The sequence below is a fragment of the Neolamprologus brichardi genome, chromosome 20 (assembly GCF_056152115.1).
Source record: "Neolamprologus brichardi isolate AB-2024 chromosome 20, ASM5615211v1, whole genome shotgun sequence".
NCBI classification, from domain to species: domain Eukaryota; kingdom Metazoa; phylum Chordata; class Actinopteri; order Cichliformes; family Cichlidae; genus Neolamprologus; species Neolamprologus brichardi.
This window is the reverse complement of record NC_142123.1, coordinates 16,294,233-16,311,882: the sequence shown is the minus strand read 5'-3', so window position 1 is coordinate 16,311,882 and position 17,650 is coordinate 16,294,233. Positions and strand designations below refer to the sequence as shown.

The 17,650-nt window shown below is 39.6% G+C and overlaps 1 protein-coding gene across 5 annotated transcripts; it reads right to left on the bottom strand.

Moving 5' to 3' along the window:
* Window positions 1-1,372: 1,372 nt before the first annotated feature.
* On the bottom strand, window positions 1,373-17,650 carry ikbkg (inhibitor of nuclear factor kappa B kinase regulatory subunit gamma). 5 transcript variants are annotated; one of them, XM_006808633.3, is made up of 17 exons: window positions 17,556-17,650; window positions 17,302-17,348; window positions 16,614-16,754; window positions 12,226-12,500; window positions 11,699-11,773; window positions 11,481-11,582; window positions 10,860-11,045; window positions 9,932-9,993; window positions 9,656-9,703; window positions 8,965-9,067; window positions 8,734-8,849; window positions 8,472-8,624; window positions 7,841-7,913; window positions 7,591-7,725; window positions 6,278-6,414; window positions 6,030-6,106; window positions 1,373-2,611 (listed from the first exon to the last, which is right to left on the bottom strand). In XM_006808633.3, the coding sequence occupies exons 3-17, from the start codon at window positions 16,750-16,752 to the stop codon at window positions 2,427-2,429; spliced, it is 1,866 nt and encodes a 621-aa protein (XP_006808696.2). In that variant the 5' UTR covers window positions 16,753-16,754; window positions 17,302-17,348; window positions 17,556-17,650; the 3' UTR covers window positions 1,373-2,426. The 5 variants fall into 5 exon arrangements, with proteins under 5 accessions (XP_006808696.2, XP_035771667.2, XP_006808697.2 ...); XM_035915774.2 differs by having other exon boundaries at window positions 17,302-17,638; XM_006808634.3 differs by lacking the exon at window positions 9,656-9,703 and having other exon boundaries at window positions 17,302-17,638.

The following is a 17,650-nucleotide window of genomic DNA, read 5'->3' as shown; positions in this document are numbered from 1 at the left end:
TTGGTTTGGTTTTCTGTTGTACTGATTTAAGCAACGGGATGTGTTGTATTTTTGACTGTTTTTCCCTTGTCTAGGACAACCTCAAGAGGATGAGTAGCCAGTAACACTGACTGTTCTGTATTGTTTGCTTGAATCACTAATTTTGTTTATTGATTGTGTTGATTGTATTGACTGTACCGATGCTGTATAACAATTCCTCCACAGCCTGCTTACTACCTAAAGTAGCTATGTATAGTGAAAGGGGGTAGCGGGAGGAGGGTTACCTGTGTACGGCTGAGGACAGCCTTTTTCTCACCAGGCTTGATCTGAAGTGAAATGTTTTGGTTAAACCTCTTTGATGCTGTCTTGTTGCATTGCTATTTTGAGTCATGATATGTAGATGTTTCTGTTTGCTCTACTTAATCCAGTTTTATGGCTCTTTATTGCGTTAAGGTTCATTCTTGGCGTTTACTTTTAAAAAAAAGAAAAAAAAAGTGAAAAACTAAGAAAACTGATTTTCCACTGTACATATTCGTCTTTTCTTCACCAATTTCATTTTTAAATGGTCTTTTGCACTGTGTGTGTGCACCAATCTTAGCTGTAACCTCTATGTATAGGGTACTGTTAGGTGTGGTGTGTGCTTTTTCAGCTGTGTACGGCTGAGGACAGCCTTTTTCTCACCAGGGGGGACTATGTAACAGTTGCTATTGTAATGTAGTGTATCACCACATAGTGGCGCCTCCTGTCTCATGACTGGTGTGTCACCCCCTTTTTTGTTCTTCTTCGCACTCCTCCTGTAATGGATGCTCCCGTGTGTACGCGGACTAGTGTGCTCTTTAGTAATGTGTGGTAGAGGTAGCACTTTTATTTTTGATATTGTAAATAAATGAGTACTTTTTGGAAAGTCAGAAGCTGTTGCTCATTCGCTATCCACCTGCACACCTCCGCGGCTGGCTTCATCTCCACCGCACGTTACAGCTGACGGTAGTGTCCTTCAGAAAATTTTCAACAATACCATTTTCTCTCTGTTGACCTTCTTGAAGCTGTTTCAGTTGCTTAGTGATTGTTATGAAACACACAATAAATCCAGCTATAAAATAAAATATATTGAGAATGGACCGATATGTTTATTGTGACAAGTGTTTAGCTGTTTTGGGGCTCAGTGAGCTTTATTTTTAGCTAGCCTTGCCAACAGCCTGGGAAAACACCCTTAAAAAATCGGAATCCTTGCGCCTGACCTGCCTTGAAACAGCAGGTGAGCCACCTGTCAAAACTGAGTTGAAACGCACCAAAACCCTTACTTATGTCACATGACATACGTGTTTGAACCCCACTCTGGAGCAGTGTTTCTAAACGAAACATCAATTCCATATCTATATAAAAACATATAAAGTCAAATGCATAACTGATTTATTTTGTAAATCTCCAACAGTTTGATGTATTTTTTCCACAAATGTTTCTATACTTAGTTAAAATCCACACAAACTGTGAAGAAATCTTACATTCAGATAGATAAATAGGTGCAACAAGTAAAGCTAAGAGAGAAGATGGGTCACAAAAGGGCTGTTGGGTTAAGGACTGGGTTTAGCATGAGGTGCAGTCAGTCATGTACACAGGCACAGAACACAGAGAATGGTTACTTTTTTCCTCCAACAAGAGTAAATCCATCTCTAATACATCATAATACATGTTCTGAGGTAATGCAGACAGCTACGTTTACAACCATAACATGTCTGACTTTTTTTTTTAAGCTCAATATGTTATTCACATGATCGTGTGTTTTCTTCTCTGGATTGTCACTCCTTTTTTTTCTTCTAAACTTATCATCACCTTAGGTCTAATAATTACTGATCTTTTGGACTGATGCAATTACAAGTATACACATTTACTTCACAGCATGTAGTGTGCTCCTCTGTCATCACTACAGCATTAAAACAAAGAAGCAAGGAAATGGGGGATACAGGATCATGTGAATCTAATCACTGAATCTAAAAAATACTGATGAAAATGTGCATCAAAGTGCTGTCTCAGAGGAAAGTAAGCATAGGAAAAGGTAAGAGGGGAAACATAAGAACAGAAATGATTATAATGATTGTAGAAAGGGAAAAACTACAGCAGAGACTGGATCCACACTAGAGCTACAGGGAAATATCATGCTGATTTTCTTGCTTTTCTTTCACTTGTTCAAACTGTCATAAGATTGCCTTGGCATGAACTGTCTCGATTCCAGCATACTGAACTGTTCAACAGAAAGATCCAGAATTTGTGTTCAGGTTTGTGGATGTGTGTTTGTTTGAGAGAGAGAAAGCGAGAGTAAGGTGCAACTATTCAAACATGTTTTTCCAGCGGGCACCCAGAAATGGGAGAAGACACACTAAATCTAAACAGACTATACATACTGCATATCTATGTATGTTGTTGTCATGGTGCGCAGGGCAATGCTTATGTTACTGTATACAGTCCATTACATGTATCTGCAGTGTGTCCATATCTGGAGCCAGGTACTGGCACTTAGGACAACATAAATCCGGCAGCTCCTCAGTTCCGACTGGACCTTGATCACCGACTGGTCCCAATCCCGGAGTACGGAATGAGGGAGCAGGGGGCACCGTGTTGAAAGGGGGGAACACACCTAAGGCCGAGAGAAAGAAAACCTTTAAAAGAGAAACCACGTTTTACATTTCCTCAGTATATGGTGGTGGTAAAAGGTAGATTTACTCAAGTACGTATACACTGATCTTGACTTGAAAAACTAGACTGTCTATTGTTATCAACAGGACGATTTTAATTCAGTATAGTTCTGTTGTTTCTCTGGTAATAATAATAATAATAATAATAATAATAATAATGGATTGTATTTATACAGCACTTTTCGGGGCCCTCAAAGCGCTTTACAATTCCACTATTCATTCACTCTCACATTCACACACTGGTGGAGGCAAGCTACAGTTGTAGCCACAGCTGCCCTGGGGCAGACTGACAGAAGCGAGGCTGCCATATCGCGCCATCAGCCCCTCTGGCCATCACCAGTAGGCGGTAGGGTAAAGTGTCTTGCCCAAGGACACAACGACCGAGACTGTCCGAGCCAGGGCTCGACCGGCAACCTTCCAATTACAAGACGAACTGCCAACTCTTGAGCCACGATCGCCCTGGTAAGTACTCCACGTGTCAGCAGCAGTGCACCAGTGTCCAGAAGGAAGGCTACCATAACATGAAGGAATTTAACAACAAGAGCTGAGCGGTATTTTGTACTTGCTGCTTCATCACCTTTTCTATACCTGTGAATAAACCGCAAACAGCTGTCAAGTTAGTACAATGCTTTCCATGTCATCTCTCTCCCTCTCTCATTATGTTCTGACTAATTAAATCAATACTTGTTGGGAAGAGGCTTTTGCACTGACAGTAATATAGCCAGTTGTAATCAGCTCCATTAATCAAGTTGACACATGCAAGCAGGTACTCAGCCAGTAGCAGTATGCAGTAAAGACTTTCACACGATTTTGAATTAAGGCTACATCCACACTTATGGATGGATCCATGAATCGTTTTCAAACAAAAATGCATCGTTTTCTCTCCGTTTTGGCCTCCCGTCCACACTGAGACGGCATTTTCCCCGAAGGAAAACAGCGTTTTCAAAACGCTCTCGAAAACGCATACATTTGAAGATGGTGCTTTCGCGTCGCAGTGTGGACAGCAAAAACTGAGACTTTTAAAAACAATGACACATGTTAGTCATATGATGCAGTCATGTGACCAATTAAACAAAGACAGCGGAGGGCATTATACAGCAGTTGTTTTGTTTGCTCTCAATTTTGACAGCCCTAAAAAAGATGAAGATCAGTTTGTACATGCTCCCGATAGGTTTTCTTCAAATTCTTTAATTCTCACTTGCTTTTGCAACTTTGTACTTTTGTGTTACTCACAGCACAACTCAACCTCATTGTTAGTCCATTTAAAAAAACTTGGTGCTTTTCCTTGACATTTTGCTGCGACGTTTCAAAGAGCCGGAAACTAAATAAACGGCAGACAGAAATGAGGCAGGCCAAATCCTCTTGCATTTCACGCATGCGCAGTACTGGACCGTAAGCGTTTTAGGCCGCTTCAATGTGGACGCACAACTCTGTGAAAACAACTGAAAACGCTAGTGTGGACGCGGAGCACTTTCAGATGAAAACGCCGTTTTCAAATCTATCCGGGCCAGTGTGGACGTAGCCTAAGAAAAGCAAAACAGTTAATAGCAAAAATAGTTTTTAAATTCTTACTGTTTTTAACTTGTATTATGTTTTTTACTTGTATTGCTATGTATTAGGGCTGCACAATTAATCGTTAGAAAATTGCGATCTCAATTCATACTTATGTGCGATCTCATTTCGAAATGACAACGATTTAAAAAAAAAAAAGATGACGATTGTACCGCATTTTGATCCGGGACATAAGCTGCATGAAAACAAGCGCTCACTCTTCCTGCTCAACAAATGACAAGGGCGGAGGCTTATACCACGTGATACAGAAGTCAGCTGGCAGGGAAAAAACAACGGAGAGCACGTGAGAGATGACGAAGCTGTAAAGGCCAAGAAAGTGACAGGAGAGAATCTGTCCCGGTCAACCACCCAAACATCAATATCGGGAACCTTATACAGCGCCTCCCCATACCCGTCGAACTCCAGCAGGCACAAAGAAATTACGAAGGCTATCACTTATCACCTGACCAAAGATATGGCTCCCATCAATACTGTTCAAAACGAGGGACTTAGGAAAATGATCAACATCCTAGATAAACGCTACACAGTGCCGTTTTAAAAATGTTGCACTACCTGCTCTATACACGCAGTGTCGAGCAACGGTGGAGACGGAATTACAAGCAGTACAACATTTTGCGGCAACGACAAAATGTGAGACATTTATTGTTTTTATGTTTATTTGTTGTTTTTATGTTCAGTCTCAACTGCTACGAAGTTGATGTGCAGTTAATAAGTGCAATAAATATTTATATTGGAAAAGAAAATCGTGAGAGAATCGTGATCTCAATTCTAAGCAAAAAAATCGTGATTCTCATTTTATGCAAAATCGTGCAGCCCTACTATGTATCACTTTTATTTATCTTTTTAGTTTCAAATAGATGTATGGCACTTTGTTTGAAACGCTTTATAAATAAAGTTATTATTATTATAATTACTATTAAAAGTACACTGTAAGAATAACATCCATAAATACCTGTGCTAATATTGAGGCAAAAAAGTAGGATCGCTAATTTGAAAAGTATTTTTTTTCTCACTGTTGCATTTATTTACAACATATACGTAGTTAGATCCAAATGGTTTTGGACAATGACACATTTTTAGCCATTTATCCTCTGTACACCACCACAGTGGATTTAAATCAAATAATCAAGATGCAATTGAAGTGCAGACCTAAAAAAAAGTATTACAATACATGTTTAGGATTTACAAACATTTTTTTTACATAATCCTCCATTTTAAGAGGCTCAAAATTAGTTGGACAATTGACTGACAAGCATTTCATGGCCAGCAAAATGAGTTCTGAAGTGTATAATAATTTACACTCTGCTTTAATTCAGCCTAATGCAACAAAACTGATCAGATAACGTTTCAATGTACAAATGGAGAATGACCCAAACCATACTGGAAAAGCAACCCGAACGTTTCTGAAGGCAAAGAAATGGGATATATTCTTCAATGGTTAAGTCAGTGACCTGATTTCAAACTAATAGCACATGCTCTTTAGTGACTGCATAAAAGGAAACTGACTGTGGTCAAGCAAAACTAGACATTCAACAGACATTGTCATAAGATACAGGCACTTCCAAAGAGCGTTACTATTTCTTTGAATCTTATGAACAAAACATTGAATCTACTAATGAATAAAATAATTGTTAAAAACTTTAACAAATTAATAGTTTTTAATTGCAGCACTATATGTGAATAAATTAAAAAAGAAAATAAATTCCAAAAAACACACAGCATGAAATTTTCTCAATTTCAGTAGTGAAAGTAGAGCTTCATGAAAATAAAACTATCATGATTCTGTACCTTGTGGGGGGGGGATGAGTGTGGGCCGTGCAGAGAAGTCATCCAGGTGTCTCATCTTCATTTGTTCCATACGTGCACTGAAACAGAAGGGAGCATTGAAAAGTTCTATGTTAAATCTCATCTTATTAACTGTACATGCAGATGAAACACACATGATGAAGCATAAACACATCCACATACCCAAACTGATGGCACAAATAATTATTATAATTTGCAATGTCTTGGTTTTTGTTTTTTTTGGTTTTTACCGTGCGGTAGCTTCCTGTTTAAGCCTCTCATTCTCAGCCAAGGCCTGATTCAGCTGCTCCTGCAGCTCCTCCTTTTTCTGGTTTAACTTCTCTCTGGCTTCTCGCTCAGCAAGAAAATCTGCCTTGTAGATCTCAGCCTGGGTGAGAGAGACATGTGAGGTCATTTTTCATGCAGTAATTTGGGTTCATTTCAATAAACTGGCATTACATACATGTTAAAATGTCGGCGTGGCTGATACAGACTGAAGTTCAAATATGTGCTGTCATCATTATAAGAATACTGAGGTTCTCTCTACTCTTTCCAGGGCAGCTGCTGAAGTCACCTTAGTTTGTGGTGGTTTGAAACAATTATTAGCACTTTAGATTTTCCAGAGTGATTCAAAGGACTCCTATGAGAGGAAAGAATCTGAGGGACCAGTTCACCTTGGCTGGGATAGTGTGGAGGGCACTCAGGGGAGAGCATCTGGTGGCCAGGCCTATCGAACCTATGTGTTACACTACACAGCATTCCTGGAAATGTCTATACCAGGTCTATGTAGGGGTTAGGAAAGTCCATCCATTAGTCGAATTTAGGATTCAGAGGGAACAATGTGGTTTTAGTTCTGGTTGTGGAATGCTGAACGAGCCCCTTACCCTCTCACAGATATTCAAGTGTGCATTTATTCTACATGTACTTTGTGCATGTGGAGAGGGCATTTTTCCATTGAAAGATACGGAAGAAGGTCATTTGGTCCCTGTGCACCCGCAGTGAGAGTTTCATCCACATTTCAGGCAATGAGCTGAACACAATCCCAGCAGAGTTGGTCTCCACCAGGACTGTCCTCAACACCATTTATATTCATAATTTTTATGGACAGAATTTCTAGACAAGAGCTAAGTTGCACCGGTGGCTCTCAAACAGTCTTTGTGTCAGATTCAAGATGCTGCGATTAGCATTTGGGCATTTTTGCTCCACATTGATTACATCACACTTGGGTCGTGACAATGAGATTCACTATACCACTATTGTGGACTAAAGAAATCATATCTCTAATATCTCCCCATTTATAGAAAATTTCAAAAAGTAATGCAATCATTTTTTATTTATTTAAAGTTACAGTGTAAAAAAATCACACCACTAGAAGTCAGTAGACTGCAAATTGAGTTCTATGCATAAACTTAGCTACATTGGCCGCTGTTCATCTGTAGACTGTCAGTCCGCTGTTTACTTCAACTGTCAATATGTGTCCATAGTCACTGTCATCTACCAGACCTGTCAAGTGACCACTTTATAAGTCAGGAAGTACATCAGCTCAACAGCTAAGAAGGAATACCTGTGCAGTAAGGACAGGAATTGTTTCCAGGGAGCCTTTCTGTTGCTCCACCTCTTCCTTCAGTTTATCAATCAGGTCCTGCTTCAGGGCCAGCGCTCGCTCAGCCTCCTCCAGTCGGCTGCACAGATCTCCACCCTGGAATGCATACACACAGATTCATGTTTGGACTTGACCCCCAAGGTATTCCAAAACTAATGAGTGTAAAACCTTTTTTAATTTAATGTTTGTTTGTTTGGGTGTGTATTTTTACCTCATTCTTCAGTTTAGAATCATAGTCTCTAAAGAGACATGTGTATGCATGCTGTAGCTGTGTCAGTTTTTTCCTGAGGAAATAAAGTGCAATATATTGGTAAACGTTCAATAAACCAAAAGGAGGAATGACCAAAGAGACTGTTAACAACACAGAGCTATTACCAATCAGTTTGTCTGGCTAGTGATCTATCACAGTTCACAGGTATTGCCCATAAAATCACAAATATGACTTTGACCACAATTTGGGTTAAAACCCATTAGGTTATCATTGTGTATAATTACCAGTGTAATGCATCAATAATGTAATATAGAACCACTTTTTTGCACAAAAGATTAAATAGTAAAGTAATTATTCAGGGTCATCACAAGCTAGTATACCCTTAAGTCCTAAGCTCGGATAAAATGGGAGGCTTGTGTCAGGAAGGGCATCCGATGTAAGAACTGTGCCAAATCAAACATACATATCCGTTCACTCTGGTGGCCCCTTGTTAAATAAGGGAGCAGTTAAAAGCTTCTACATTTTTTTAATGCATGTTCCACCACTCAAATAAATCTTTCTAAATAGCACAACAGTGCAGAAACATATGAATCATGTTGGCTTCTTCTATCTGTTCGCATCTTGGACTCACTTCTCCTCAGTGACAACATGTCTCTCTGACTTCAGGGCCTGCTCCAGGCTCTGGGTTTGCAGCAGCAGCTTGTCCATGGCTACATGATGCTGTTTCTTCTGCTGTTCAAGCTCCCGCTCTGCCACCTGCAGGGCCTTTATTTTACTGCTTAATCTGCACACAAGCAAAAAAAACAACAACAAAAAACACATGAGCACACCTAAAGGGTGAACTAAGACATAATTCTGTGTATGGATCTATTGCAGGTGATGTAACAACTTACTTGTCTTCCAGGAGTACGCGTTCATGCTCACTTTTGTCCAACCAGCTCTGTCTTTCCTGTAGTTCTCCTAGCAGGGAAGTTGCCTGAGCTTTCAGGGCCTCGCAGTCCTTGGCAAGCTACAAAAACACAAACAAGCTTTTTTGCACTCCGCTTGCTAGAATTAAAAGTATAGGAGGTAGAAGATTTTTTTATGCTGTCAGAGTAAAAATGACAGCTAGTCACATGTGATACCTGGGCACAGTCCTTGTCCTTCTGTTTGAGCAGAGCTTCAGTTCTGTCCCTCTGAGCTGAGCTCTTCTGCAGGTAATCAAGCTTCTCCTCCAGCTCCCGATACCTACAAAATAAAAATCACTTGTAACAGGCAGTGACCGTGACAAATATTGAAAAATAAATAAATAAATATAGGAATGCCCTTTTTAAATGACTGTCTAATACAAACAGACAGCATGTATATACAATATACTGCATATCATTATATATTAGACTCAAAGAGCTAATCTTTTCTATAAAAGCACAATTTGAAAGACCAGTTAATTTGACATAAAAATAAATTAATTTAAAGTAGTTAGAAAATCTGAATATTGTACTTGTACATTACTGGATTAAACATTTATAGGATGTCTTTTAATAACTTTTGGAAATCATGAATGAGATAAAATACTAGATGACACTGGACAAATCATTGCTGTTGTTTTACAACATTATTGTGTTATTGGTCTGTGAGCTGAAGTTTGGCAGCTCTAATAAAATAAATGAAATAAATACAAATACATTTCCTAAAACAAACAAACAAAGAAAACAGGCTTTTTTCAGAATAAGAGACACGCAGGTAGACCTCCTGCAGTGATGGAGAAGACAGCAGAGCAGGAAGCAGACGTGCAAACAGTGAGAAAGACAAAGCCACACAGAACTGCGGGCTCACCTGCCCTGTGTGGCCTGAAGTTGCTCTGTGAGCTTAGCCAGGCTAGAGCTGGGAAAAGGGAACAGAAAGAGAGGAAGGAGAAGGAAGACAGCATCTCAAACGTGAGGCTTTTGTTGTTTTAAGCAATCAAAAAGCATGCTGGTGTCATTTTCCAAAAGAGAGCAATTCTCTGCAGATATTCTGTATCATTAAACAGAACTGTGTTAAAGGTTTAGCAGAAAGTAAAGTTAGTGCTGTTAGTTTCCAACAGTGCGCTTAAGTGAAAATGCTTCATACCAGTCGGACGAGTGCTGTGCCTCAGAGCGCTGCTGGACAACCTCCTCAGTAACATTGTTCGTCTGTAAAATAGTCATACAAGTTTTTCCACATCACAGATGACAAAACAGATTGTGTTTATCATCACGTGATCTCTTTTGTCATTTGCAAGCAGTGAAAGGTCACATCTACCAGTGACACGCAAAATGCAACAGAGGAAAACAAGCCATTACTTTGTGAGGAGATTTCTTCTGATAACAATTTATCATTTTTTAAATCTTCTTTATTCATGTTTTCAAATGTTATTATTAACTGTAGTGCTAATTGCTATTTAACATTTATGCAAAGAACAACACACAAGGAGGCTGAAAGCCACCAGGTGGAACTGAGACATGAATCTTCAACGTAACCTAAACAGTGTTGTTTAGGAAAGCTACTCAAAATTATTTTATTATTTTTGATGTGATTAGTTTTTATTTACCATGAATCTGATTTGTCTGACTACCAATCCAAAACCTGAAACACCTCAATCATATTTCAAATATGATTACATGCAGCAGCATCCGTGAGCGAAATGATAGAGTTCAGCACATGTAGCTACACGGTATAGTAACATTACCGATAAATCATTGCTAATATTTGATATTTATATTATTAATTAATATTTTTACCGATTTTACTTATTATTGTATTTGTGATTTCATATTAACTTTTACCTTAACATGCCAGCTAACTGCTATATTATCTACAGTAGCATCTGGGTGTTACGTTCAAGGCCAAGTGGCAGTTCATGCTATACAAATCTGGAAAGTTATGTGACAAAAACAGAACATTCACACATTGTTTTGCTAGTAAATGTTCCCTTTACACCTTCCAGGATCATCTACATTGCTACCTTACCATAGTGACTCATCTGAAAGACTTTTATGTGCCTGGATATCAACGTTACCTGTGCCTGGGCCAGTTTACCCCGGAGCTGGTCTATGCAGTGAAGCATTCGCTCCTTCTCTTTCTCTCCCTCGTCCCTCTGCTTCTCTAGCTCCTCATTTTTCCTTCTCAGCTCTCGCATCCCTTCCTCCAGTTTCTCTTTGTGGCTCTTCAGCAGCTGCAGGAACTCGTTTGCACCTTCCACAGGCTCCAGAGAAAAAAATGGAAGTGGCATAGAGATGGGTTAAATAGATGAACATACAGAGAAGAATGAGGAAAAATGGATCGTGTTCGTTGTGGGCTTCAGCACTGAAACTACACCGAAACATCCAACACCATGTGGCTAAGGAGAAAATGAGAGGTTGTGATTGGGATAAACTGTGTTTTCAAAATTTTATTTGAGTGTTGTCGAAAAAACCCCACGTTTGACCTCAAAATTTATGCTGCTGAATGTAAAACACAGTCCAACACACTTCAGTTGCTGCCAATGTCATTTTAGTCACATTTTCTATTAGTTACAATTTTTGACCTCAGCCATTGTTTGTAGATTAGGTGAGGAAAGCTCAAACTGGAAGTGTGAGGCCTGCAGGTGCAGCGTTAGAGATCTGACTGGTAGAATTAGGATGGGAGTGACCGGGCTCACCTGGCTATTGTCATTGCCCATTATATCTCCCAGTTCATCTGAAAATGATATGGGGGGAGAGGATTGTGCATAACTCAATGAGCTATGCACACTTGTGTTATCCTAGACACACAGACACACTGATTAGATGAAAAATATGAGCAGAAAAAAAAAACAGAGTTTGACTGACCATGACAGCACATGAACATGAGCCACAAACACACACACAAACATCTTACCAGGCTGCGAGGCAGTGATGTCTGTGTGCATTGCTCTGTATCTTCGACTCTCTTCTTTTCTCGCTGATCTAGAGTCTGAGAGACATAATGGAAAAGATTAAAAGTCCATTTCTCACCTTTCCCATGATATATATGGAGGCTCATATTAAACAGGATTAAAAAATTAAAAAAAGAAGAAGACCTGTTTCAGACCTTTTTTAAAATCTTTGCTCTGTATGTTGTCATATGAGCAGATATCCCTAATATGGTCATCTCTGGCTATTATACAAAAAAACCCACCCACCTATTACCCAAGCATTTCGTTACTGAGGAACAGCCAATCAAAAGAAAGCTAGCTTAAAGGGGGGGGATGAGCTAAAACAGTTTGTTTCTGTACTGAGGGGCCACACAAAAACCCGTGTGAGTAAGGATTGCCTTATATACATCTACAGGACACACAGATTTGGTGCATGTCTGCTTGCCTTTGTAAATTTGAAAGTAGGTAAATGGAAACATAACTAATAATTATCAATTTCCAGCTAGCCAACCTGTGGTCCGTCCACTGGTCCATTCCTGGCTGGCCGTAGCTGCGGGTTTTCAGTCTGGCTGGAGCTGCAGCAGTGATTAGACGAGGTGTTGGAGGAGCCAGGTCCGTTCACCATGCTCTGTAAGGAGTGGTTCTCCTGGGCCAGCCTCTCCACCAGGGACCTTGCTTCTTGGAAGCGACAGCTGAGAAACTCTCGTTCCTCTTTTGTCCTTCGTTGCCATCCCTCCATCTCCTCACAGCGCTGACGCAAGGCCAGGTTGCTCCGCCGCAGGGCCTCTGTGGGAACAGAATGAGGTGGTAAAAGGAGATGGGGGAGACTAATATATACTAAATACAGTCATGTGAAAAATAATCATTTCACAGGCTCTGCAAAGTCCTGTAAAAGACAAATCTGTGAAACTGTGATTCAGTAGCTTGCAGAAATACCTGTACCTGACTATCAGTCTCTCACACGATTGTGGAGGATATTTCACTGATTCCTCTTTGCTCCACTTCACTTAGTTGTACACTTGTCATTTCAGGCAGGCTGATGTCTGGACTTTGGGCCACTGCAACACTTTGATTCTTCTGGGGTTTTTTAGTGTAGATTTGGTGATGTGGTTGAGATCACTGTCCCATTGTTGCATGACCCCACTTTACGCTAAGCTTTAGCTGTCAGATAGAGAGCCTCAGCTTTGAATCTATAATACTTTCACCAAATGTGCCACTGTGCATTATAACCAAATACAATCTCCACTTTGCTCTCATCTATCCAAAGACATTGTTTCAGAGTTCCTGTGATTTGTTCAGAGGCAACTTTGCAAAGCTAAGCTATGCTCCCATCTTTTTTTTAGCGAGAGGAAGTTTTCTCCTGGGAACCATTCCAGTACAGCCATACTCCTTTAGTCCTTTTCTAATTGTCAGTCCATGAATTTAAACATGCTAATTGAAGCCGGTGGAGTCTGAGAAGTAGCCTTCAGGGTTTTTGTAATCTCCCTTTGCATTGCATGCACTGACCTTGGGGTAAATTTGATAGGACATCCACTCCTGTGTTAACATGCACCTGAAAACCAGCAACCTTAATTTTTTTTTTGAAATGGTCACACCTGCTGTAAGGGTGTACTTTCTGTATAAAGGTGTGTGAAAAGTATGCTTTTCACACGACTGCGTGTTAATGATATTACTGAGTAACTGAATTAGTTTGCTGATGGTTTCCTTGAATTAATGTTAATAAATATAATTTGCTTAACTGAAACACTGTTCCACTGACACATAAAATCTAATTATACTTTTACAAACTCTTGCTCAGTTCTTGGAAATGCACTCAGATATGACTTTTATTTTTGTGACACCCTTTCCTAACTGAGCTGTAGCTGATGTCAACATGAGCATAGAGTTTAAATAATGACACAGACTCAGTTTGCTGACTCTTTCTTCGCCTTCCTGTTGCGCTACTGTGTCTATTAGTCATGTTTACCATTATACAAATGTTGACAAAATAAATGTTCAACTTTATTTGCAGTAAAAACATTTCTCAGTTGAATTAATTTACATAAGCTGCAGCATATAAAGGTTAACGCCAACTAATGCTAGTTAACTTCAGATAGAGTTTGCTGTATAACTGAATATAGAAATCTTCCTCTTTACACTCTATAAACTCAACAGTGAATGACTGAAAATACTTTGTTTAAATGTTCCTTTGAAACAGTAATGTGTACTCAGTAAACACACCACATTACTTACATTAATAAAGTATTTTTTGTGCACTTATCTTGAGAGAGAACGCATACTGAGCATACCATACTACATACTGGACACAGTTAAAGTGCTGTGACTCACAAGGTGTGTAAAGTAAAGTAAAGTAAAATTTTACTTATATAGCACCTTTCAAGATAAAAATCTCAAAGTGCTTCACATAAGCTAAAACATAAAAATAAAAATCAACCAAAAGCAGGTTTAAAAAGATGAGTTTTTAGCTGTTTTTTTAAAAGCGGCCACTGAGTCCACAGATCTCAGGCTCAAAGGGAGAGAGTTCCACAGTCTGGGGGCCACAGTTACAAAAGCTCTGTCGCCTTTTGTTTTCAGCCTCATATGTTGGACAACCAGCAAGCCCTGATCACATGACCTCAGGGACCTGCTGGGAATGTATGGATGTAAAAGTTCACTTATATATATGTTGGTGCTTGTCCATGCAGAGCCCTGAAAGTCAAGGTCAAAACCTTAAAGTGGATTCTGAATTTAAGAGGGAGCCAGTGCAGCTGAATCAGCAGGGGTGTGGTATGGGAGTACTTGGAGGACTTGGTCAGAAGCTTTGCAGCAGCGTTCTGAACAACTTGCAGATGCTCCAAAGAGGCTTTACATAAACAAGTAAACAAAGAATTACAATAATCCAGACGAGATGAAACAAATGCATGAATGACAATTTCTAATTCGGAGCGCGATACAATGGGACTCAGCTTAGCAATGTTTCTCAAGTGATAAAAACAGGAGCGGACCAGATTTTACATGGGCATCCAAAGTCAGAGCTGAGTCAATAGTAACACCAAGGTTCCTGATAGACGGTTTGGCAAATGTAGCAAGTGGACCCAAGTTTTCCATAACACTAGGAACAATTTTTTTAGGAGCATAAACAAGGACTTCAGTCTTCTCCTCATTTAGTTGAAAAAAAGTTTCCAGCCATCCAACCTCTAATGGAGTCTATGCACCTATGCAAAATCTGTAGCTTGGAAACATCTTGGGGCTTAAAGGAGATATATAACTTAATATCATCTGCATAGCAGTGAAACGAAATGTCCTTAAAAGTGCTCAATAAGTGCTGAAGAGGAAGTAAATACAACAAAAACAATAAAGGCCCCAAAACAGAACCTTGTGGCACACCATAGGTAAGAAAAGTAGAAGAGGAACTGTACTTAGAGGTAGCCACAGAAAAGGATCGTTCATGCAAATAAGATTCAAACCAGTCCAAAGCAGCCCCTGATATACCCACCCAGTGTCTCAGCCTATCTAGCAGAATATGATGGTCCACAGTATCAAAGGCGGAGGTCAGGTCCAACATCAACAAAACGGAGCATTCTCCTGCATCACATCTCATCAAAATGTCTTTGGAGACACTAAGAAGTGTAGTTTCAGTAGAGTGAGATATACGAAAGCCAGATTGGAATTTATCCAGAATGCTCTATTAATCTAAAACAGCTATAAGCTGCTTAGCCACAACCTTTTCTAAAATCTTAGCAATGAACGGTAATTTTGAAATTGGTCTGTAGCGTCAAGCTTAGGTTCTTTTTAAACAGTGGGTGAATAACAGCATTCTTACAATAAACAGGGACCTGACCGGAAATCAGTGAGGTATTGATAATTGTAAGCACAGTGACCAATAGACTGAAAGACATTTTTAAACAAAGATCCATGTAAAATATCAAGAGAGCAGGAGGATGCTCTCATTGAATCAACGCCTCCATGTTTCTGCTGATCTAGCTTATGTTTTTCTGTCTGTATTTGTGGTGTAGGTAAAGGGGGATCCTGCTGCTTTGTGAGGCATCTGTTGTAGTCAAAACACTTGCAAACAGGTGTGAAGAATTGTTCAACTTCATTGCATGCATCATTAGGTCTCGTTAAATGCTTACTAATTTGTAAATGTGAATAAAGGAATTTGTATCTTAAGTAACATGTGCTTGCAAACTGAGACCTGGAATTGAGTATACAAGTGTGTAAATGACCTGTAGTTAGAGACAAGCGTTCCCACAGATATTTACATCTACAGCGGCACAAGTATATCTGTATAACTCATGAACTTTCTATTTTTCAGCCATTAATATCTCCGTACACATCTGTAGATTTCATTACACTAGGAAATCTGAAAATAGATTGAGGTTTTTACAAATGTACAAATCGGACGTCTTTTCCTGTTAAATGATAGTTCTGCCTCACCAACATCATCAGATACTTGCTCATAGGGGATTGTCTGCTCTTTGGGGTTTTCCCTCTATTATGCTGTAGGGTCTTCACCTTACCATATAAATGTGACTAACACCAGAGACATTGTAAGAATGAGATGTGACACTTTAAGAGCAAAGATGCTGATAGAAACAGAACTTCTAGGGGGAAAAAGCTTTTTAAAACTTCATCCTGGAGCAAAGTCTGTAACCTTTGAAAGTATTTGTTATCTCTGCATACAGTTTGTATATCCCAGTGACCACTGAATTCAAGAGTTAATGTAGATAAATGCTTTAAAATAATGAACCATGCAAATATGCTTCTAAAATGGCTTTTAAATGACAAGATTTGTTTCTTTCTTTCTTTCTTTCTTTCTTTCTTTCTTCTTCTTCTTCTTTCTGCGTCTGCTGTTTGAGCTCATCACTCAGTGCAGCGATATTCTTTTAAGAGACCTTTTTTTCATCTGAACATGCTTACCTCTAAGCTGCTGGTTGTCACTCAACAATCTGGTCACCACTTCATTGGCTGCAAGCTCTGGTGGGACCCTGAGGGTCCCTCCACTCTCTTCTCCGGACATCTCCCATTGCATGGGGCCATCGGGTTGTGGCTGCACCATCACTGCAGAAACACATCAACATTACATCACATATACACACATTTCTTGTTTAACTAAACCGTTATTAATGTTGAACATCAATATGCCGATGACCTCCCCGGCATTCTTCATCACATGACACATGGCAGACCAGGCCTCAGCGCCCTTTAGGCGGCCCAGGCTGTAAACTTTCATTTTCACTTTAATACAACGTCTAAATCCAAGTCCAGCTTGTGTGTGAAATGGGTATCTGACCTGATGATAGACTTCATGAGTCAAAGATAAAATGTAAGTGATTTTTGAGCTCACGTACAGGAATGGAGGAAAACATTACGTCATCCGCATTACCGAGGCAATGGACTCGACACAAATGTAGATTAATTAAAGTACAAACGCCAGTCGTCAATTTTAGCCAAAAGCACCAGATCGCCCCAGCTGTGTTATAGGTAACGTTATAAACATCTTATTTTCTCCCCAACTAAACAAACAGGGTCAAACATGACTCCCGTACTAATTCTAAGCCCATCTGGCAGGTAATGTAGCAGTATTACTATGTGAAACTTCACTTACCCAATCTTCTTTTTCACTCCAGTCGCGTAGAGTATCAGACAACACAGCTGTCAGTCACATACAAACTGTTAGTAAGGGTATTTAACGCAATTAAACCAGCGTCAGGGAGCTGGCGCTAAACAGCTAGCGACTTAGCTAATGAGCTAGCTAGGATAACAAACCAAAAAGACAACAAAGTAAACTTAGGCACGTGTTGACTGACATTAAACTAAAACTACATTAACGAGCTGTCTGTCTTCAGAAAGATATTGTACCTGGTTTGTAATATTATTCCAACGGACTGAACGTGTTTGACATGGGCTGAGCTATCTGTTAAAGCTGAAGCGAGTGTTGTTAGCGCAGGAAATGA

Bases quoted from the DNA above. Each gene is read 5' to 3' on its own strand.
- ikbkg (XM_006808633.3), bottom strand. From the start codon at position 16,752: ATGGTGCAGCCACAACCCGATGGCCCCATGCAATGGGAGATGTCCGGA. The intron at 8,625-8,733 runs GTAAGTTGTTAC...GCTTGTGTGCAG, and splicing joins CGCGTACTCCTGGAAGACAA to ATTAAGCAGTAAAATAAAGG. The intron at 7,726-7,840 runs GTAAAAATACAC...TATGCATTCCAG, and splicing joins ATTCTAAACTGAAGAATGAG to GGTGGAGATCTGTGCAGCCG.